The sequence below is a fragment of the Haliotis cracherodii genome, unplaced genomic scaffold (assembly GCF_022045235.1).
Source record: "Haliotis cracherodii isolate W230 unplaced genomic scaffold, xgHalCrac1.p SCAF_16, whole genome shotgun sequence".
NCBI lineage: Eukaryota > Metazoa > Mollusca > Gastropoda > Lepetellida > Haliotidae > Haliotis > Haliotis cracherodii.
Window position 1 is genome coordinate 24,821,083 of NW_027266271.1, and position 18,425 is coordinate 24,839,507.

The following is an 18,425-nucleotide window of genomic DNA, read 5'->3' on the forward strand; positions in this document are numbered from 1 at the left end:
CGTGTTCTTCGTCGGAAGGGAGGTAACTCTGATATCCAGGAAATATGGCTACTGCGGATTGGAGTCCTCTTGGTACTATATATTACAGGTTGGAAAATCTAACTTAATGTCATCGAACGTTATTCGTAATGTGACCTCATTTTCAAGCTTTGCTGCTCTAATTTTCATTTCACATATTATCACAGCAATTTCAAAGGAAATTATATCGTTCCAAGAAAGTGGGAGTGATCACTATTATTTTGGACCCTCGATAGCATGGATAGGCTACGAATATACGATGAGTACTACAAGCCCTGCTGATATTGCAGCGTTAGAAACTAGCACTTGTCCCGAAAGCCTTGCCAAAGTGCCCAGTAGTTAGGATATCACGAGGAATAGTAGAAATTTTCCATTTTTAAGTATTTTGCTATATGTCATCATTATAAGGACTAGTGGGCTAAACATGTTAGTTTCTGTATTGTGTACAATGTAATAATAAATTGGAATGTTTGCGCAAGCAAAATAAACTATTAAGCTTCTATCAGTACTGAAACATTATGGTGCATTTTCACAACATTTCTATTCTTTGTAATTTGCAATCTAACGTTGACAGTGTGTTAATAAAATAATGTTCAATGTTCATTGCTCATTGCTCCAAACATAACTAATGTAAATTTATTCTTTGCTTCAAGAAAATGCGAGTTATACACTATGGAATGGAGTGGTCTGGTGGACCTGTCAAAATGTACCGTGGCGGCAGCACCATACGGAGGACCCATAGGTAAAAATCTCACAGAAAAGTTTATGATAGAGACCTTTTCTAAAATCACAAGTGATGATTTAAATGTCCAAAATAAAACGTTTTTTGTCATGTCTCCAAATAGCTGCTAGTCACTGATGTGGTGATTATCCATATTGATCAAGAGTATCAATTGCCATGATTATATCTTCAATACAAATTGAAACCTTGTTTGTTCTATAGTTGGGAAGTGTTTGGGTAGTGTTAGATTAATAAAGGTTTCACATGGACATGATCAATCATTTCAGTTTCATTATAGAAGGAATATGTCAAATGTTTGCTGCTTGTACCCCATGTCCCAATTTACAATGAAAACTGAGCAAGACAAGTATTAGCAAAAGATTGGTCTTTATCATCACATCAGTCTCATTAACATCAGATATTTTACACTAATCACGCCTCTCTGCATTAAGATCTGAGAAACACCTCTAGAGAAATTACACCAGTCAAACCTCTCTGCATTAAGATCTAACAAACACCTCCATAGAGATTACACCAGTCAAACCTCTCTGCATTAAGATCTGACAAACACCTCCATAGAGATTACACCAGTCAAACCTCTCTGCATTAAGATCTGACAAACACCTCCATAGAGATTACACCAGTCCACAGAAACACCTCCACAGAAATTGTCATCGGGTGAACCCTGAGTGATCTTCAACTGCCCCGTCTAAAAGCAGGCTGCATGGGTGTTTCAGCCAATCAGCTGTCTTAAATGATAAAATGATAACCTTAATGTTATTTTCACCTTGATTCTGAAATTTTGATTTGCACAAATAACCAACGGGGAACAAAGATATCCATTTTATTGTGCTCTCTCATGGGTGTGGATGCCATGGCGCTCAGAAAAAAACAGGATGTGGTTGATCATGTTCATATATCCCGAACAATATAATGGTGCCGATATACATTCTACTTTCAGAATTTGTTATTTTAATTTGATTTCAAGATACAGAAATGATATATACTTGTTTGAATGCTTCATTCACTTGTACCTAGAATTTATAAGCCTTGATGCTCATTGGCTAATTAGAAAGTTTCCTCTGGAGGTGTCCTGAGATCTTCATGCAGACAGGCATGATATGATTTTATTGAGAATGTGTTTAACTTGAATGACAGACAGGGCGCTCTCAAAATTAGAAATAGGGGGCCCTTATTAGAATAAAAAATTTATGAAAAAAAGTTGAAAGATCATAAATTTTGTGGTTCATGCTGACAGCCTGAAATGATACAAAATAAAAGTCTGTGCGTATTATACACGACAGATATATTTGTCCACAATTTAATTGCCCATAATTAAGGGTGCATATAACACATGAGTGCGTATTATACATGAATGAATAAGTCTTGTGTGCATTGATCAATCGGAAGGGGTGGTAATTGGGATTGTTCAATAGCCAATATATCAGCAAATATCGCTGTGGGCGCTTATTAGAGCGGGCGCTTATCACATCGAATACGGTAACTGAAATACTTTGTAAGATAGAGTTAAGAGTTTGGCTTAACCCAGCCATGTCAATGAGTTTTTCAGCGCTGTGTTCTATGCTTTTTTTTCAGCTCTCATGAGAGATGAGAGCAAGTCTGGCAGGGTGACAACAAACGTCAAACCCATCATCAGTGTTTACAATACTGCAGGGAAACTTCTCAGTCAACTGAGGGTAGGTACACCATTGTACAAGGGAGGTTGATACCTCCAGATAGGAGCTCTAATCCAAGGTATAACAGTATCTACATTATTACATGTGGACAAACTCCTTACAGTCATGACAACCATGGCAACATTACAGTCTCAGGACATCACTACAACCATTGTTAAACTGTGACATGGTATCTCGGTGGGCTAGCACTATAGTACCAGCATTTGTCTGGACTACAAGCAGCCTCACATACACATGCTCGCACGCTCACACACGCATGCATGTTGATATATAATCTTAGACACGATCAGGCCTACCAATGAAAACTGACAGACCAACAGAAAACTGTCATATGCCTACAATACACAAGGAATCAGCAACAGAAAATGACAAGAATGTAATAATAAAAAAATATCAGAGCATGCTGCCGAAAACATGAAAAGGTCAACACCAAAATACAAAAACCGCAGCTTTCCAGACTAGGCCTGCGTGGAACAGGAAGGAAGTCGACAGTCATGTCATGAGTATCAACAAACAGCGAGTAAACGTACATCTTACAGCGCCAATATAGATTATTCTAGATGTGTATCGTTGTATTACAGCTGTTAGATGTAAATGTACAGTTTTCTGTTGTAGTCTGTCAGTTTGCATTGGCAGGCCTGACAATGTTAAACCTCATTTCACCTCACCGGACACATTGTCAAGCAGAGATTCTCATCAGTGTGTTTGTGTTGTCAGTGGAACAGTGGCCACGTGATACAGATAGGTTGGACAGTGACGGAGGAGCTGCTGTGTGTGCAGGACGATGGAGTTGTGTTGGTGTATGACATCTTCCTCAACTTCAAGAGGACATTTGGGATGGGCCAGGTGTGTACACGGCATGGCTTGTTTCCTTCATAATCGCGTTACCTGTTTTTTAAATAACCGTATTCTAAGTAAGGTGTCACTTTTAAATACTATCATGCTTACAGTGTACAGGAGTTGTAGACACAGATCATCTTAATCTGACCAACCCACCACCCCTATAACACAAGACCAGAGCCTTAGCCGAAACAAAATAAATTCCAAATAAATATTTTTTATGCTGGATCTGAACTGTACTTACAGTAACATGTATACTCTTCTGGCAGTAATTGGTATTAATAATTAATAACCATGATTACAGTTAATTTGTTGTGTTGCATTTTGTACATGTCCCCTATATATTTGGTGGTTGACATTAGAGAAGTTTCTCCAAAATTGTTTCATTTTTCCCTGTAGGAAGCAAAGGATGTGAAACTTTTAGACTGCAAAATATTCAACAGTTTCCAAGGCACTGGAATTGCTGTCATGACGACAGCATTTCGAATATTCCTTATCACCAATGCTGAAGATCCCCGTGTCAGGAAGCTGGCAGAAGTCCCAGGTATCACAACTTATGTGTCAGGGTCGGACCGTTTCATTTTCAGAGCTCAGAGTTTTTTGTTTGTGAAACAATGTTTTATCTTCATTCTTAAAGGCATACATTTTTGTCAATTTAACTTTTTATTATATTTTTTTTTCAATATATTTCTGGAACAAAATATTTTTATCAAGATATCGTCACACGGTTAAATTTGTGATGGCACAGTTAAAATAAGTTCCCTGTTCCTGCAGGGGGCACACTTTGATGTCTAACCTAGGATCATGTTCATGTAAATGGCACTGTGGGATTTTGTGACAGGTGTACAATATGTTCATGTTAAACTGTAGGTAAACTGTACATTGAAGGTGAGCTTCAGTACCTGCAGTCCATGGTGCTGGTTAGAATTTATAATGATCACAAAGTGAACCACAGTGGATGGAAGCCAAGACTTAAGACCTAGCCCAACATGGTGCTGTTAACTTCACTGTGGTCCAGGATTATAATGGATGGTTTGGTTGCTTCCAGGACTGAATTCTCTACCCAGTAGCTGGACCATTATCAACATAGAGAGGAAGTCTCTAGCCCTGGTTGCCAAGAACGACCAGCTCTTCCTTGTGGATCATGGGGGGCAGTATCAGGAGCAGGTAAATCAGGGGGACAATATCAGGAGGAGATAAATCAGGGGGACAGGATCAGGTAAATCTGGGGGGACAGAAGCAGGTAAATCGGGGGGACAGGAGCAGGTAAATCAGGGGGATAATATCAGGAGCAGGTAAATCAGGGGGGACAGGAGCAGGTAAATCAGGGGGGACAGGAGCAGGTAAATCACGGGGATAATATCAGGAGCAGGTAAATCAGGGGGGACAGGAGCAGGTAAATCATGGGGACAGGAGCAGGTAAATCAGGGGGGACAGGAGCAGGTAAATCAGGGGGGACAGGGGCAGGTAAATCAGGGGGGACAGGAGCAGGTAAATCAGGGGGGACAGGAGCAGGTAAATCATGGGTAAATACGACAGGATACTTTTTACATAGTCCAGTAGTTAAAAAAGACATACCAAATTAATATTTTTATTTTAATCATAATTTGATATGTGTTAGTATTTTATAAATTAGTATTTATGATCTCATATTGTAAAGATGTGTCTGACCTTTTTCAACGTGATACTGTGATGTTCACAGTCGCCGGAGGTGGAGTCCGAGGTTGAGGCGTACGTTGGCATGGCTCTGTCCTTCAACAACAAGTACCTGGCTCTCTTCACACAGACTGGGATGATATGGATCGGCTCCTCAGACTTACAGGTACAGGATGTTATCTGTTGAACACTGCATCATGGGGAATTTTGTGACAGAGTACATCATATGTTGGGGTATGATGACACACTATCTGTCACGGAATTTCAGAGCCTGACCACCCCATCCATTCAGCTGCCTCTTACAACAAGCATTGGTTGCTGGGAACCTGTTGTTAATCCCCTCAGGGACTTTGCTTGTCAATAGTGTTAACCCTTCTGAGGGTTAAATTGTTACAATTTATGGCCTGGCTGATTTTGTCCTAGTATCTGAACAGAATGGTTCATTACTCATTTTATCAAGCACTGGTTTGCCAGGCCCAAAATCAGTTACTTACAAACCAGTGTAATATAAGCTTTACTAAGAAAGTGTAACCCCAGATATAACATTTGTTACACTGTAGGTATATCTGTAGCATGGCTGACTGCTGCATAAACATGGAGATTCCATTACCATTTACATAAGTAATGATAAAAGTCATCACGGCAGAAGGAAGTCCCAGGGACACCATACTTATGGTGAATGTGCAGTCAAGTCTCGTTAATCCGACACTCGTTAATCCGACAATCGGCTTTATCTGACCCGAATGATGGGAACTGATTAAATCAGTGCTATTTATAACTGTTAATCCAACAGTCTCACACTCCGACTCTGACACACGTAATTTGCAACAAACAACAGAAATCACGCACAGTGATCTGTATAGTTATCTATCATGTAGTTGTTTGATCATGAATGTTGACACTCCCTAATTCTGTTTATCTAACATTTATTTTGTTTACCCGACATAATCATATGCAACCAACCATCTCGGATTAACAGAATTTGACTGTATTTGGTGTTTGGATGCTTACAATGTGTGTGATGTGTCCCATCACCTGACAAGCAATAGACAGCCCGGGCCTGGTTCTCAGTATACTCACAACTCAAGCTGCACTTGTAAAGTATAAGGTTGGAGTACATTATTGGGATATTATTGTACAACATGTGACCCAAATGAAGACTGCCCATTGGTCCAGATCCTTTAGGTGTGCTCTAACATGGAATGTTGTTCTTTCTATCGACCTCCTTTTTGTCATGTCCAGTCTCGATTATTTACAGGCCTCATTACATAGCTGGACTATTGCTGCTCTGTAGGGTAAAAAACATTCACTCATTCAAGAAGTCACTGCACAGTGTTGGTATTATTGTATCTGTAATTTCAGCTTATTATTATAATTTACACATTTTTTAGTTTAAGTACCTTTTCTTTTCTTGTTTCAGAAATGTTATTGTGAATTCAACACCAAATCCAAGTCCCCGCCAAATCAACTCGCATGGTATGTCATAATCTGATATGTTCTCGACAGATCACATGTAGTGACATGCTATGTGAATGTGTATTGAGTGACATTGTCTTGTCGACATGGTCTATCTAAAAACTTATGGATCACATTTAATTTTTCAAAGATAATTTTTATTTTAAATTGAAGGGTTCCTACTATATGAATCACCATGACATAGTCAGTATGCCTTTCCATTCCTTTTTCCAAAAAGTCTATGAGTACTGTCTTTTGAAAACTCTTCAAAAATAAGTTTGTCTGGTTTGGAGAAGAAAAATTTGTTTTACACAAGTAAGTTGTATACCTTATCAATTATAAAAAATGCATTGCCAGAGACTTGACATGATGGAAGAGCTATATTGTTCATTGTTCTGTCTGTATACAGGTGTGGCAACGGTGCTGTGGTAGCGATGTGGGACAGGCTGATGGTTGTGGTCGGACCAGATAAAGACTGGATCAAGTATCCTTTACATGTTCCCTTAGAGGGATGCTTGGGCACCAGGGTAGTCACTAAATATGAATAATCCAAAATTTATTGTTATTGGTTTTTCCCATAACAGTTTGACATTTCACTTGTCTCCATCTAGTGGGATATTCTGTGTCAGAATGGGTCCCCAAATACTTTAAGTCTGTCATAAGAGGCAATTACGATGTTACTAAGATGTGGGCGGTCAGGATCTGTGACTTTGCTCACTGCATATCTTCATACCCTGATGAAGTGTGTTGTTGCTCATGCTTTTAGCCATCAGTCACTCCTTCACTCCTTCACTCACTCACTCCTTCACTCACTCACTCACTCACTCCTTCACTCACCCCTTCACTCACTTTTTCACTCACTCACTCACTCCTTCACTCACTCAATCCTTCGCTCACTCAATCCTTCACTCCTCCACTCACTCAATCCTTCACTCCTTTACTCACTCCTTCACTCACTCCTTCACTCTTTCACTCATTCACTCCTTCACTCACTCACTCAATCCTTCACTCACTCACTCCTTCACTCCTCCACTCACTCAATCCTTCACTCCTTTACTCACTCCTTCACTCACTCCTTCACTTTTTCACTCACTCACTCCTTCACTCACTCACTCAATCCTTCACTCACTCACTCCTTCACTCCTCCACTCACTCACTCAATCCTTCACTCCTTTACTCACTCTTTTACTCACTCCTTCACTCTTTCACTCACTCACTACCTCACTCACTCACTCAATCCTTCACTCACTTTTCACTCACTCACTCCTTCACTCACTCACTGAATCCTTCACTCACTCAGTCCTTCACTCCTCCACTCACTCCTTCAATCCTTCACTCCTTTACTCACTCCTTCACTCACTTTTTCACTCACTCCTTCACTCACTCACTCAATCCTTCACTCACTCACTCCTTCACTCACTCACTCAATCCTTCACTCACTCAATCCTTCACTCACTCCTTCACTCACTCCTTCACTCACTCACTCAATCCTTCACTCACTCACTCCTTCACTCACTCACTCAATCCTTCACTCACTCAATCCTTCACTCACTCAATCCTTCACTCACTCACTCCTTCACTCACTCACTCAATCCTTCACTCACTCACTCCTTCACTCACTCCTTTAATCACTCCTTCACTCCTTCACTCACTCCTTCACTCTTTCACTCACTCACTCCTTCACTCACTCCTTCACTCTTTCACTCACTCACTCCTTCACTCACTCCTTCACTCTTTCACTCACTCACTCAATCCTTCACTCACTTTTTCACTCACTCACTCCTTCACTCACTCCTTCACTCACTCAATCCTTTACTCACTCACTCCTTCACTCCTCCACTCACTCCTTCACTCCTTCACTCAATCCTTCACTCTTTTACTCACTCCTTCACTCACTTTTTCACTCACTCCTTCACTCACTCACTCAATCCTTCACTCACTCACTCCTTCACTCACTCACTCAATCCTTCACTCACTCCTTCACTCAATCCTTCACTCACTCACTCCTTCACTCACTCACTCAATTCTTCACTCACTCTTTCACTCACTCACTCACTCGCTCACTCTTTCACTCACTCTTTCACTCACTCACTCCTTCACTCACTCACTCTTTCACTCACTCACTCCTTCACTCACTCACTCACTCACTCATCAACCAACCTACCCCTCACTCACTCACTCACTCACTCAATCCTTCACTCACTGTCCCAAAAAATATTGTTCCTTAATCCGGTTCAGATACAACTTTGACAGCCCAGTCTCTCTAGTACAGGAGGAAGATGGACTGAGGATATTCGGGGATGATATTCATGAGTTTCTCCAGAAAGTGCCAGGTATGTAAAACAGATATGTCATCAGGGCTCTGAAGGAGAACACAGACGGTGATGCCTTGTCATCAGGGCTCTGAAGGAGGTCACAGAGTGATGCCTTGTCATCAGGGCTCTGAAGGAGGTCACAGAGTGATGCCTTGTCATCAGGGCTCTGAAGGAGGTCACAGAGTGATGCCTTGTCATCAGGGCTCTGAAGGAGGGCACAGAGTGATGCCTTGTGACTTTGCCATCAGGGCTCTGAAGGAGGGCACATACAGAGTGATGCCTTGTTATCAAGGCTCTGAAGGAGGTCATGGAGTGATGCTTGGTCATCATGGGTCTGAAGGAGTGCACAGAGTGATGCCTTGTCGTGGGGGCTCTGAATGAGGGCACAGATTGATGCCTCTCATCAGGGCTCTGAAGGAGGTCACAGAGTGATGCTTCTCATCAGGGCTCTGAAGGAGGTCACAGAGTGATGCTTCTCATCAGGGCTCTGAAGGAGGGCACAGAGTGTTGCCTTGTCATCAGGGCTCTGAAGGAGGGCACAGAGTGATGCCTTGTCATCAGGGCTCTGAAGGAGGTCACAGAGTGATGCCTTGTCATCAGGGCTCTGAAGGAGGTCACAGAGTGATGCCTTGTCGTGGGGGCTCTGAAGGAGGAAACAGAGTGATGCCTCTCATCTGGGCTCTGAAGGAGGTAACAGAGTGATGCTTCTCATCAGGGCTCTGAAGGAGGTCACAGATGGTGATGCCTTGTCATCAGGGCTCTGAAGGAGGACACAGAGTGATGCCTTGTCATCAGGGCTCTGAAGGAGGTCACAGAGTGATGCTTCTCATCAGCGCTCTGAAGGAGGTCACAGAGTGATGCCTTGTCATCAGGGCTCTGTAGGGGGACACAGAGTGATGCCTCTCATCAGGGCTCTGAAGGACACAGAGTGATGCCAGGGCTCTGAAGGAGGGCTGTGATCTTGAGGACAGGGTTATTGTCCTATTGCTCTATTTCCAACTCTGATTAAGATCATCATCCCCACTTCAGTAGCCCTGTAGGATCTCAGATATGAACAGGTCCCAGCATATATTGTTGACTAAATCAGAACAGGTGGTCAGGTTCTATGACTTGGCTGATCATCACCTTGCTCTGATGCTGTGGATCATTGTATTCAGACACTGGTTTGCTTGATCCACACTTGATTTTTTACAGGCTGCTTTTATGTAGCTGGAATGTAGCTGACTGTGGCATTACTCAGCATTCAAGCACACATTTCACCACCAGTGCCCATGCTTATAGCTCAAAACCTTAGAGTTCAAATCCTACAGTGGGAATCCAAGTATTCTCTGCTGCATTCACATTATCATTAACTGTCATCTCAATTGGGGACATAATTTCCAATTCCATTGACAATAACAGGACACAGTGTTGAGTGGAGAAGAGACCAGTGTTTACTGATAATTGTAAAATGAACAGGTCTATGCTGTTACCTGATCAGTTGAAAAATGTTCTTAGATTGGATTGGAAGCTGGAAATCTTTGGATCATTTACTGTATAGATACTCCTGTATCTGTTTCTTCCATCCCTAGCCGTGACAGAACAAATCTTCAAGATCGGATCCATGGAGCCAGGGGCCATGTTGTTCGAGGCATCCAGGGAATTCCAGGTGTGTAACTTGCAAGCGGCCATAGACTCTAGCAAAAACTCACCTGTTAATTACAGGCCATCATTACATAACTGAAGAAAAGTAACAAATGTTATGTTTGTGATTACACTTTCCCAGTAAAGTACAAATTCTTGTCCTTTTTTGAGTTGAGTTTTGCCCGGGATTTGAACCCACACTGAAGAAAAGTAATTGTGCAATTATTATTGTGATGCCAGTAGGTAACAATTATTTCAAGAAAAGTGATCTGAAAAGGAGAAGCCACATGGTCATTTATAGTCTTTGAGTCTGGTGAACAGTTAGTCCATCAGTTTCATTTTGAGATGATTTTTCAGATAAGGCAGAGTTCAGTGTACATGATAGGGCACAAGTTGTAGTCCAGTGTTTGACATGTTTTAAATATATAGTAGCACTTAGAACACTCATTTGTAGATTGTATGAACTGACTTAATTGATGGAACCATTAAATCTGATTGTTATTGTGTCCTTTCTTTTTTGTTTTAAAAATTAATTACTTTGTATTCTTGTCTTATAAGCTGGAATATCATTATTTGAAATTTGATAGAATTCCTGTTATGCTCATAAATGTATGCCCATTATGTTCCACAATATGATATATGACCGGTAACTTATATTTTATTGATTTGATTTTTCCAGAAACGCAGCCAGAAAGCTGATGAATATGTGAGGATGATCAAGGACAAACTGGACATTGCAGTGGACCAGTGTATTGAGGCAGCGGGGAATGAGATTGAACCAAATAAACAGAGATTACTGCTGAGGGTAAGTGGTGGCACAGGATCCTGTGCACAGAACCATGGTCACAAATGAGGTGAAGTTAACGTTGGTCGTGGAGAGTAGTTGGATTGGTGACCATATTCGTCAGCTCAACTCCTTCGGTCCTGTCTACCCAGCAGTGAATGGGTACCCAGTAGGATGAGATGGTAATGTGACTGTTAACTTTCTAGCCTCACAGGCAGCTTGGGTTGTGTACTCCCCAGGAACTGTGAAAAATTTTTGAATGCACACTATTCTATTGACCTGGGTAATAATGGTATTAGCGCTTTGAGCAAAGTGAAGTGTAGCAAAGTTGGTCACAGAAAGTAGTAGGATCGGTGACCGCGTCTGGCAACTTGACTCCTGAGACTTCCTAGGTCTTCCGTCCTGTCCCCCACACTTTCAGCAAATGTTCAAAATGGGCCTCTATTAACCCAGCAGTAAATGGGTACCTGATACAATGAGACGGTGATATGACTTTTAACCTGTTAGCACCTCAGGCTAAATAGGTTATATATGCCCCAGGGAGCTGAAATTGAAAATTGAGCACACACTGATCCATGACCAGTGTAAATATGGAGATCTATCATGATCAAAGCGCAATTTAGCAATTATTATTTCATAAGTGCACTATGCAAATTCATAATTTAATCGGGGGCACGGGTGGCCCAGTCGTCTAAGCCGCCGCGATTCGCTGTGCAGAGTTGCATCCCTTGGGCACGCCAGAAACCTATGATTGTGGGTTCGAATCCCAGTTTGCCCCGATTATGTTTCTAGGTTTGTCAGCACCATACCCGTGCTCGTAGGTTTCACCGAAGTGGTAAACGTCTTAGACCTGCATCACTTAGGGCTTTCCTCCCACATTAAGCTGACACGCCGCGATATAACTGGAATACTGTTAAAAGTGGCGTTAAACCCAACTCACTCACTCATAATTTAATCTTTTTTACTCACTCACTCACTCACTCTGTGCTTGTGTTTCAGGCTGCTTCATTTGGTAAATGCTTCTTGACAGACTACCGACCGGAGGCGTTTGTCAACATGTGTCAGATGCTACGAGTGTTGAACCAAGTCAGACATCACTCTGTGGGTATTCCGCTCACATACGTACAGTATCCTTCTGGCAGAACTAGTGAATCCTTATTTAAAACCTGGGTGCTGTTTAGATTGAGTCTATTTTATTAATGAAAATAAAATAATGAAATTACCTAAGGCTCAGGAATCACAGTGAACAGTTGTGTAAGCCAAACTAACTGACTTATATGAAACAATTATACTACCTTAAAAATATTTGATAGGAATGGGAGTTTTAACCTTTGTGAACAGTTGTGAGCAGTCACTAAACAGAAAGACAACCCCTGCTGATGGGATATGATGTTACTGTTAGTGTCTACAGATCCTTCTGTCATGTACTGGGGACACTGATAGCCCAGTCATCCAAGTCACCGCAGTTCACTGTGCAGAGTTGCGTCCCTTTGGGCATGCAAGAAACCTGTGACAGTGGGTTCGAATCCTGGGTTACCCAGATTATGTTTGTCAACACCTCGTAATTTTCACTAATTCCTCCTAATTTCGTAATTTCCTCCCACATTAAGCTGACACGCTGGGATATAACTGGAATACTGTTCAAAGCAATGTTAAACCATCACTTCAGGCTTTCCTCCCACATTAAGCTGACACGCTGGGATATAACTGGAATACTGTTCAAAGCGATGTTAAACCCAACTCACTCACTCACTATTGACAGATTAAACAAGTTGAAGATAAAAAAAATATTTCATTGACACACTCGATAATTTCTCTGACTTATACCTTATCTGTTAAGCCTTGTCTTTACAAGTTCCCTGAGCCGCTGGCTAGAGTATAATTGTTGTTAACCCCTGCAAGTAACTGTGACCTGGTTGTGCTGGTTTTTCCCAAATATTTCATCTAACTACTCCTTCCATTTCAATCTAACCCCCATGGGTATTCCGGGTTAGAACTGGTCCCGAGCAACCTATGTTACCAGGCAACTTGATGGATTGGATGTCAGACCTAGAGACTTGGTTGGTTGTGTGTCATTGTGACCCAATTGTGGGGATCGTTCATCATAATGTCAATCACTTGTGTTACTGTTCCAGACTTGGTTGTTCAGTCTGCCAGTCTGTTCAGTCTGATAAGACTGCAATATTGCTGATTATGGCGTAAAACAACAAACAAGGAAACAAGATTTATGCATCATGTTGTGTACTTACATTTACCTTAACACCTTTAAGACTGGAGCACTTGTCAATGTCGGTGCTAATAGATCGACTGGTTCTCCGGAAGTTCTTCTGTCTGGCCATCAAGATCTGTCAGTATCTGAAGATCCCGGATGCAGAGGGTACCAGCAGAATACTGGCGCACTGGGCCTGCTATAAGGTAGGGCCGCTTTTCTCAATCCAAATATACCTGTAACTTTGGCCAGATGGCATTGTGTGAGTCCATGCTGATTAGACTGTCATGATTCTTAGCACTATGGTCACTATACAGATACATTAATGCATGTGACGACATGGTACGGCTCCTGGCTATTCTGGAGGAGTGGTAGTCCCCAGTAACCTGTGCTTGACCAAAGGATTGGGTGGTCAGGTGCTCATATATCCAATCACTGGTTTGTCTGGTCTAGATGTTATTATGTAAAGAATGACGTGATACTGCTGGAAGGAAGCTGTAAGGTTTAAAAAATGGAGAGAGTGCAACAGCAATGGCAGACTGGCCCCTTCATTGACATTGTGCTGGGACGTGTGATGTATTATGGTTGATTACTGTCTAACACTCATTTCAATCACACTGTTAGATTCTCTTTCTGATTAAATCCTCCTTGGGGCACTTATTGCATTTTCCTTGCTCAAGAAAATCTACATGACATAGTTGTAACCATTTTCCTTAATAAAAAATGTTACCACACAAAAAACTTCGTTTTTGTATGATATACGACCACCCTTACGGGGCCTCACCACCAACGGCGCCTCACGCCAGGGGGAGCAACTCTCACCCAAATCACTTTCCTTATGTCATCTGTAAGAGACAGACGTGTTGATTTTTCACACAAGACAAAATAAGAGAAATCTATCGTTCGACAAGAACCATGGCTGACCAAACTGTATGTATGGTACATTTCTTTCATTGCAAAGGCGTAATACCTCGCATTGTGAAGTTATAGAGTTGTAATTGACGCCACGTGCACGGCACCTTTGAATTCAAATGGCCGTAATGGCGTCCATATTGTAGTCCCACGGGCTGATACATGTAACACCAAGGCCATTAAGAAACGGCTTGGGGTTTTGTTATATCATACAGCATTGGACTACAATTTTTTCCTTTACAAAACCCAAGGTGGTGTGTTAATTTATAAACTACACTTACCTTTTTTACGGGTTTTTTCATCTTAGCGCGTAACACGCCCCTTTGGTGTTATAGTTAAACTACGACATTGGCTATTAGTATCGCGTTACAAATCGCATTCTACATTACGCCTTTGCTTCTAGTTTCACAATTTATGCACGTATTTTTCCGATCTTTATATCGCACTGATACACGTTAATACCCTTCCCGCCCACCTCAGAAATTACGGTCTTGTTTACAAAGACCTTCAAACTGTGTACGGGTTGTTCTAAGACAGGCACGAACGCTGCCTGATATGTCTGGCGGAGGACATTGCCTTTACCCCCCAAAAGAGACAAGTTGACTTGTTCCACTTTAAAGAGGTCTATAAAGGCGGGGGTAGATATCAGATCTACTAAGACATTTCCCCCCCCCCCCCCCCCCCCCCCCCCCCCCCCTCCCCATCTAAAAAGGGTAAAAAAGCTGCCGAGATTGTCTCCCCCGCTCCCTCTCCGGGGGCCGGGGGAGAAGGCTGGAGGGTCCCCGTAGTAAGCACTGCACCCTCTCCTGCACTGTCTTTGGCAGACTGTTCTGCGTTACTTAAGTCGCCGATGGCGTCGATGATGGAGGAGGTGAAGTCTCGGCTCCGGAGGAGCTACGGGCTGAGCCTTCCCCGTTGTCGGCGCCGGACGCGGCTTCGAGATCTGTGTTATGCCCGGCGTCGGCCGAGGCAGGCCACTTGATCTCGGGGACGATCCGAGACCGGGCTTCGGCTCCGGCTCGAGGTCGCTCCCCAGCGGAGGGGTGGCGGGCGCCGGCCCGTGCACTACCGACGCACAATTTTCCCTAGCGGAGCCAGACGCCTCTTCCGAGGCCGAGGCTTTCACTAGTGGATTCGTAGCCCGGAGCCAGGGGGGTTCCCTTTGTCTCGGGGACGATCCGAGACCGAGCTTCGGCTCCGGCTCGAGGTCGCTCCCAAGCGTAGTGGTGGCGGGCGCCGGCCCGTGCACCACCGACGCACAATTTTCCCTAGCGGAGCCAGACGCCTCTTCCGAGGCCGAGGCTTCCACTAGTGGATACCTGCCCCGGAGCAAGGTTGGTTCCCTTTGTCTCGGGGACGATCCGAGACCGAGCTTCGGCTCTGGCTCGCGGTCGATCCCCAGCGTAGTGGTGGCGGGCGCCGGCTCGGCCCGTGCACTACCGACGCACAACTTTCCCTAGCGGAGCCAGACGCCTCTTCCGAGGCCGAGGCTTCCACTAGTGGATACCTAGCCCGGTGCCAGGTGGGTTCCCTTGAACCTCCGGCACCTCGGCACCGGGACTCGGCACCGGGACTCGGCATCGGGCCGGGTGCAGAGGCACGTGCGGGACAGGATTGTCCAGGTACTGCCTCAGGTGGCTGCGCCCATGCCAGAGTCGGAGACACCCAACTTGACTAAGGTCAAGCAGGGCCGGCTGTTGCCCCCCCTTTCCCGCGTGCGGTGCGGAGTTGAAGGCTGCTTACATATGCTTCGAGGAGCAATATCATAATGCATGCCAACAGCTCCGTGTGTCCGTACACTCCGCGTATCTGTCGGCTGTACAGAGGGAGTTAGCGGGAGAGGGGCCGGTCGACTCTTCGGAGTTGGCCGCGCAACTAACGGAAGTTCAGTTATCTTACGCGGGACGCTATTCGTAGCTGTGCCTCGCAGATGATGTGCGCTGTTATGGGCATGCGCAGGCGGTGGATGTCGGTATCTAAATACTCGACTTACACATGCCAAGACTTACTTGCTTTGCCGTATAAGAGGGTGCCACCCTCTTCCCTGGGGCTCAGCAGGTGGTCCGAGAGGCCGCTCAATGGTATACTTCCATCAAAGACTCATGAGGCCATGTTGGAGGTACCAAGCGTTAAAACCGCGTAAGCGGGCCTCTCCAATTGTCCAACCCTACGCTAACGCACGGGTCAGACGTCCACACCTGCTTGGAAGCCGCCGCTTCCTTCAGGTATAAGGGCGCCGGGAGGAGCAGGAGAGGCACGGGCCGGGGCAAGGCAGCTGGTCGAGACCAACAGCTTATTCGCGGGGCTGGGAACGATGGGTTCCCATTAGCGCCCGAAGAGCCCCGGGTGAACCCACAGTCGCAAGTTATCGAACTGCCGACAGCCGGGGTTCACTGCCTCCAGCCGGATGTCCCCGTAGGCGGCCGACTGACTCTATTCCTGAAGGAATCGGAGACAGTTACATCACAATCCCCGGACCCCGTCCATTTTAAGGGATGGCCATTTGCCTCGGTGGAAACATCATCCGCCCCTCCCCTTCTCCGGGATAAAGCACACTCCGGTGCCTGCTACCCGAGAGAAGGCGGAATTCCTCCGTGCCGAGGTCGACGCACTTATGAAAGCTGCGATCGAACCGGGTCCCGAGGGACAGGAAAGCGAGGGCTTCTACTCGACTTGTTTCCTAGTCACCAAACAGTGATCTCACCTGTCGAGACAGGAGAATGGCTAACGTCAATAGACTTAAGTACGCCTATCTCCACATACCAATACACCCCGAGTTCAAGAAATAGGTTTTCTTTCGACGGGAGGTGTTATCAGTTCAGGGTTCTACCATTCGGGATCTTCACGGCCCCGAGGGTGTTCACCAAGCTGATGTTGAGTCCCGCCCAAGTGGCCAGGTCAAAAGGTCGGTTCTGCCATCCGTACCTCGACGACTGGTTACTAAGAGCTCTATCGCAATCCCTGAGTCAGATAGCTACACAACAAGTGATAGATATTCTGATCACGCTAGGGTGGATGGTCAGTCTCAAGAAGTCAGATCTGAGCCCCACTCAGAATCTAGTCTTCCTAGTGGCTAATTTCAACACGGTGAGAGGACGTGTATCTCTGTCACAAGATATCAAGTCCCTTAAGCGCAAGTCACGCTGCTCGTACATAGCTCCAGTTACTGGACAACATGGCGGCGACAGTGGATTTGGTCTGGCGGGGCGCTTGAGAATGAGTCCCATTCAACAAGCACTCTGTCGAATTTGGGCGAACTCGGAAGATCTCGAGACTGTGCTCGAGACTCCGTATTGGCTCATTACACACCTCCAGTGGTGGACCGAGGTCGGGAATCTGTCCCGGGGGCTCCCCCTCGACACTCCCGTTCCGTCTCTCACAGTTCAAACAGAAGCGTCACTCTCCGGCTGGGGAGGCGTTCTGAATGATCACACTGCCTCGGGACTATGGTCCCAGCAGGAGATCAAACTGCATATCAATGTGCTAGAACTGAGAGCGGTCAGGTTGGTGTTCCAACGCTTCCCGGGTCTGCTTCGTGGCCAAGTGGTTCGTCTAGAGATGGACAACCAAACGGCGATGACTTACATCCGGAAGCAGGGGGGAACGGCGTCTCCGTCGCTTCGACGAAAGACGTGGCAGTTCCTACTATAGTGCGACTCTCACGATATCAGGGTGCTACCTGTTTATCTCCCGGGGGTGGACAACGTCCGTACGGACGCTCTGTCTCGCCGGATCCTCGCTCCTCACGAGTGGAGGCTCGACCCGGGGATATTCGGGATTTTCTCCCTGTTATACAGGCCGTTACAGGTGGATCTGTTTGCGTCTGTGATGAATCACCAGACACCAACGTTCTGCTCCCGAGTCCACGACCCGAGGTCGGTGGCACCGGACGCCTTCCAGCTAGATTGGACGGACAGAATTCTGTGGGCATTCCCCCCAGTACCTCTGATTTCCAAGGTCCTGTCTCAGCTAAGCACTCAGCCTGCGCGACTAATTGTGCTCCTGGCACCTCTTTAGTCGGCGCAGAGTGGGTTTCATGTAATACTCAGGTTTCTGTCTCAGCCTCCTGTTATATTACCTTTATGACCGGACCTCCTATCCCAGAACGGGGCCCTCCACCCGAATCCCAGGATTCAATGGGTGGCTTAGCCACTGTCAGGAATCGCCTCCAGAAGAGCGGTATTCCTGCACGAGT

General features: G+C 45.0%; 1 protein-coding gene across 1 annotated transcript in view; it reads left to right on the plus strand.

The window, feature by feature from the left end:
- Positions 1-32: 32 nt before the first annotated feature.
- The window catches only part of LOC139463993 (vacuolar protein sorting-associated protein 16 homolog), a 33,489-nt gene continuing 15,096 nt past the window's right edge, over positions 33-18,425 (plus strand). Inside the window, exons 1-14 of the mRNA XM_071245475.1 lie at positions 33-88; positions 672-760; positions 2,336-2,436; positions 3,154-3,282; positions 3,676-3,820; positions 4,325-4,443; positions 4,979-5,098; positions 6,353-6,408; positions 6,797-6,871; positions 8,626-8,720; positions 10,274-10,350; positions 11,005-11,130; positions 12,109-12,236; positions 13,380-13,524. Of these exons, the coding sequence (XP_071101576.1) occupies positions 45-88; positions 672-760; positions 2,336-2,436; positions 3,154-3,282; positions 3,676-3,820; positions 4,325-4,443; positions 4,979-5,098; positions 6,353-6,408; positions 6,797-6,871; positions 8,626-8,720; positions 10,274-10,350; positions 11,005-11,130; positions 12,109-12,236; positions 13,380-13,524 (1,449 nt within the window). The 5' untranslated portion in view covers positions 33-44. The remainder of the gene's footprint in view (positions 89-671; positions 761-2,335; positions 2,437-3,153; positions 3,283-3,675; positions 3,821-4,324; positions 4,444-4,978; positions 5,099-6,352; positions 6,409-6,796; positions 6,872-8,625; positions 8,721-10,273; positions 10,351-11,004; positions 11,131-12,108; positions 12,237-13,379; positions 13,525-18,425) is intronic.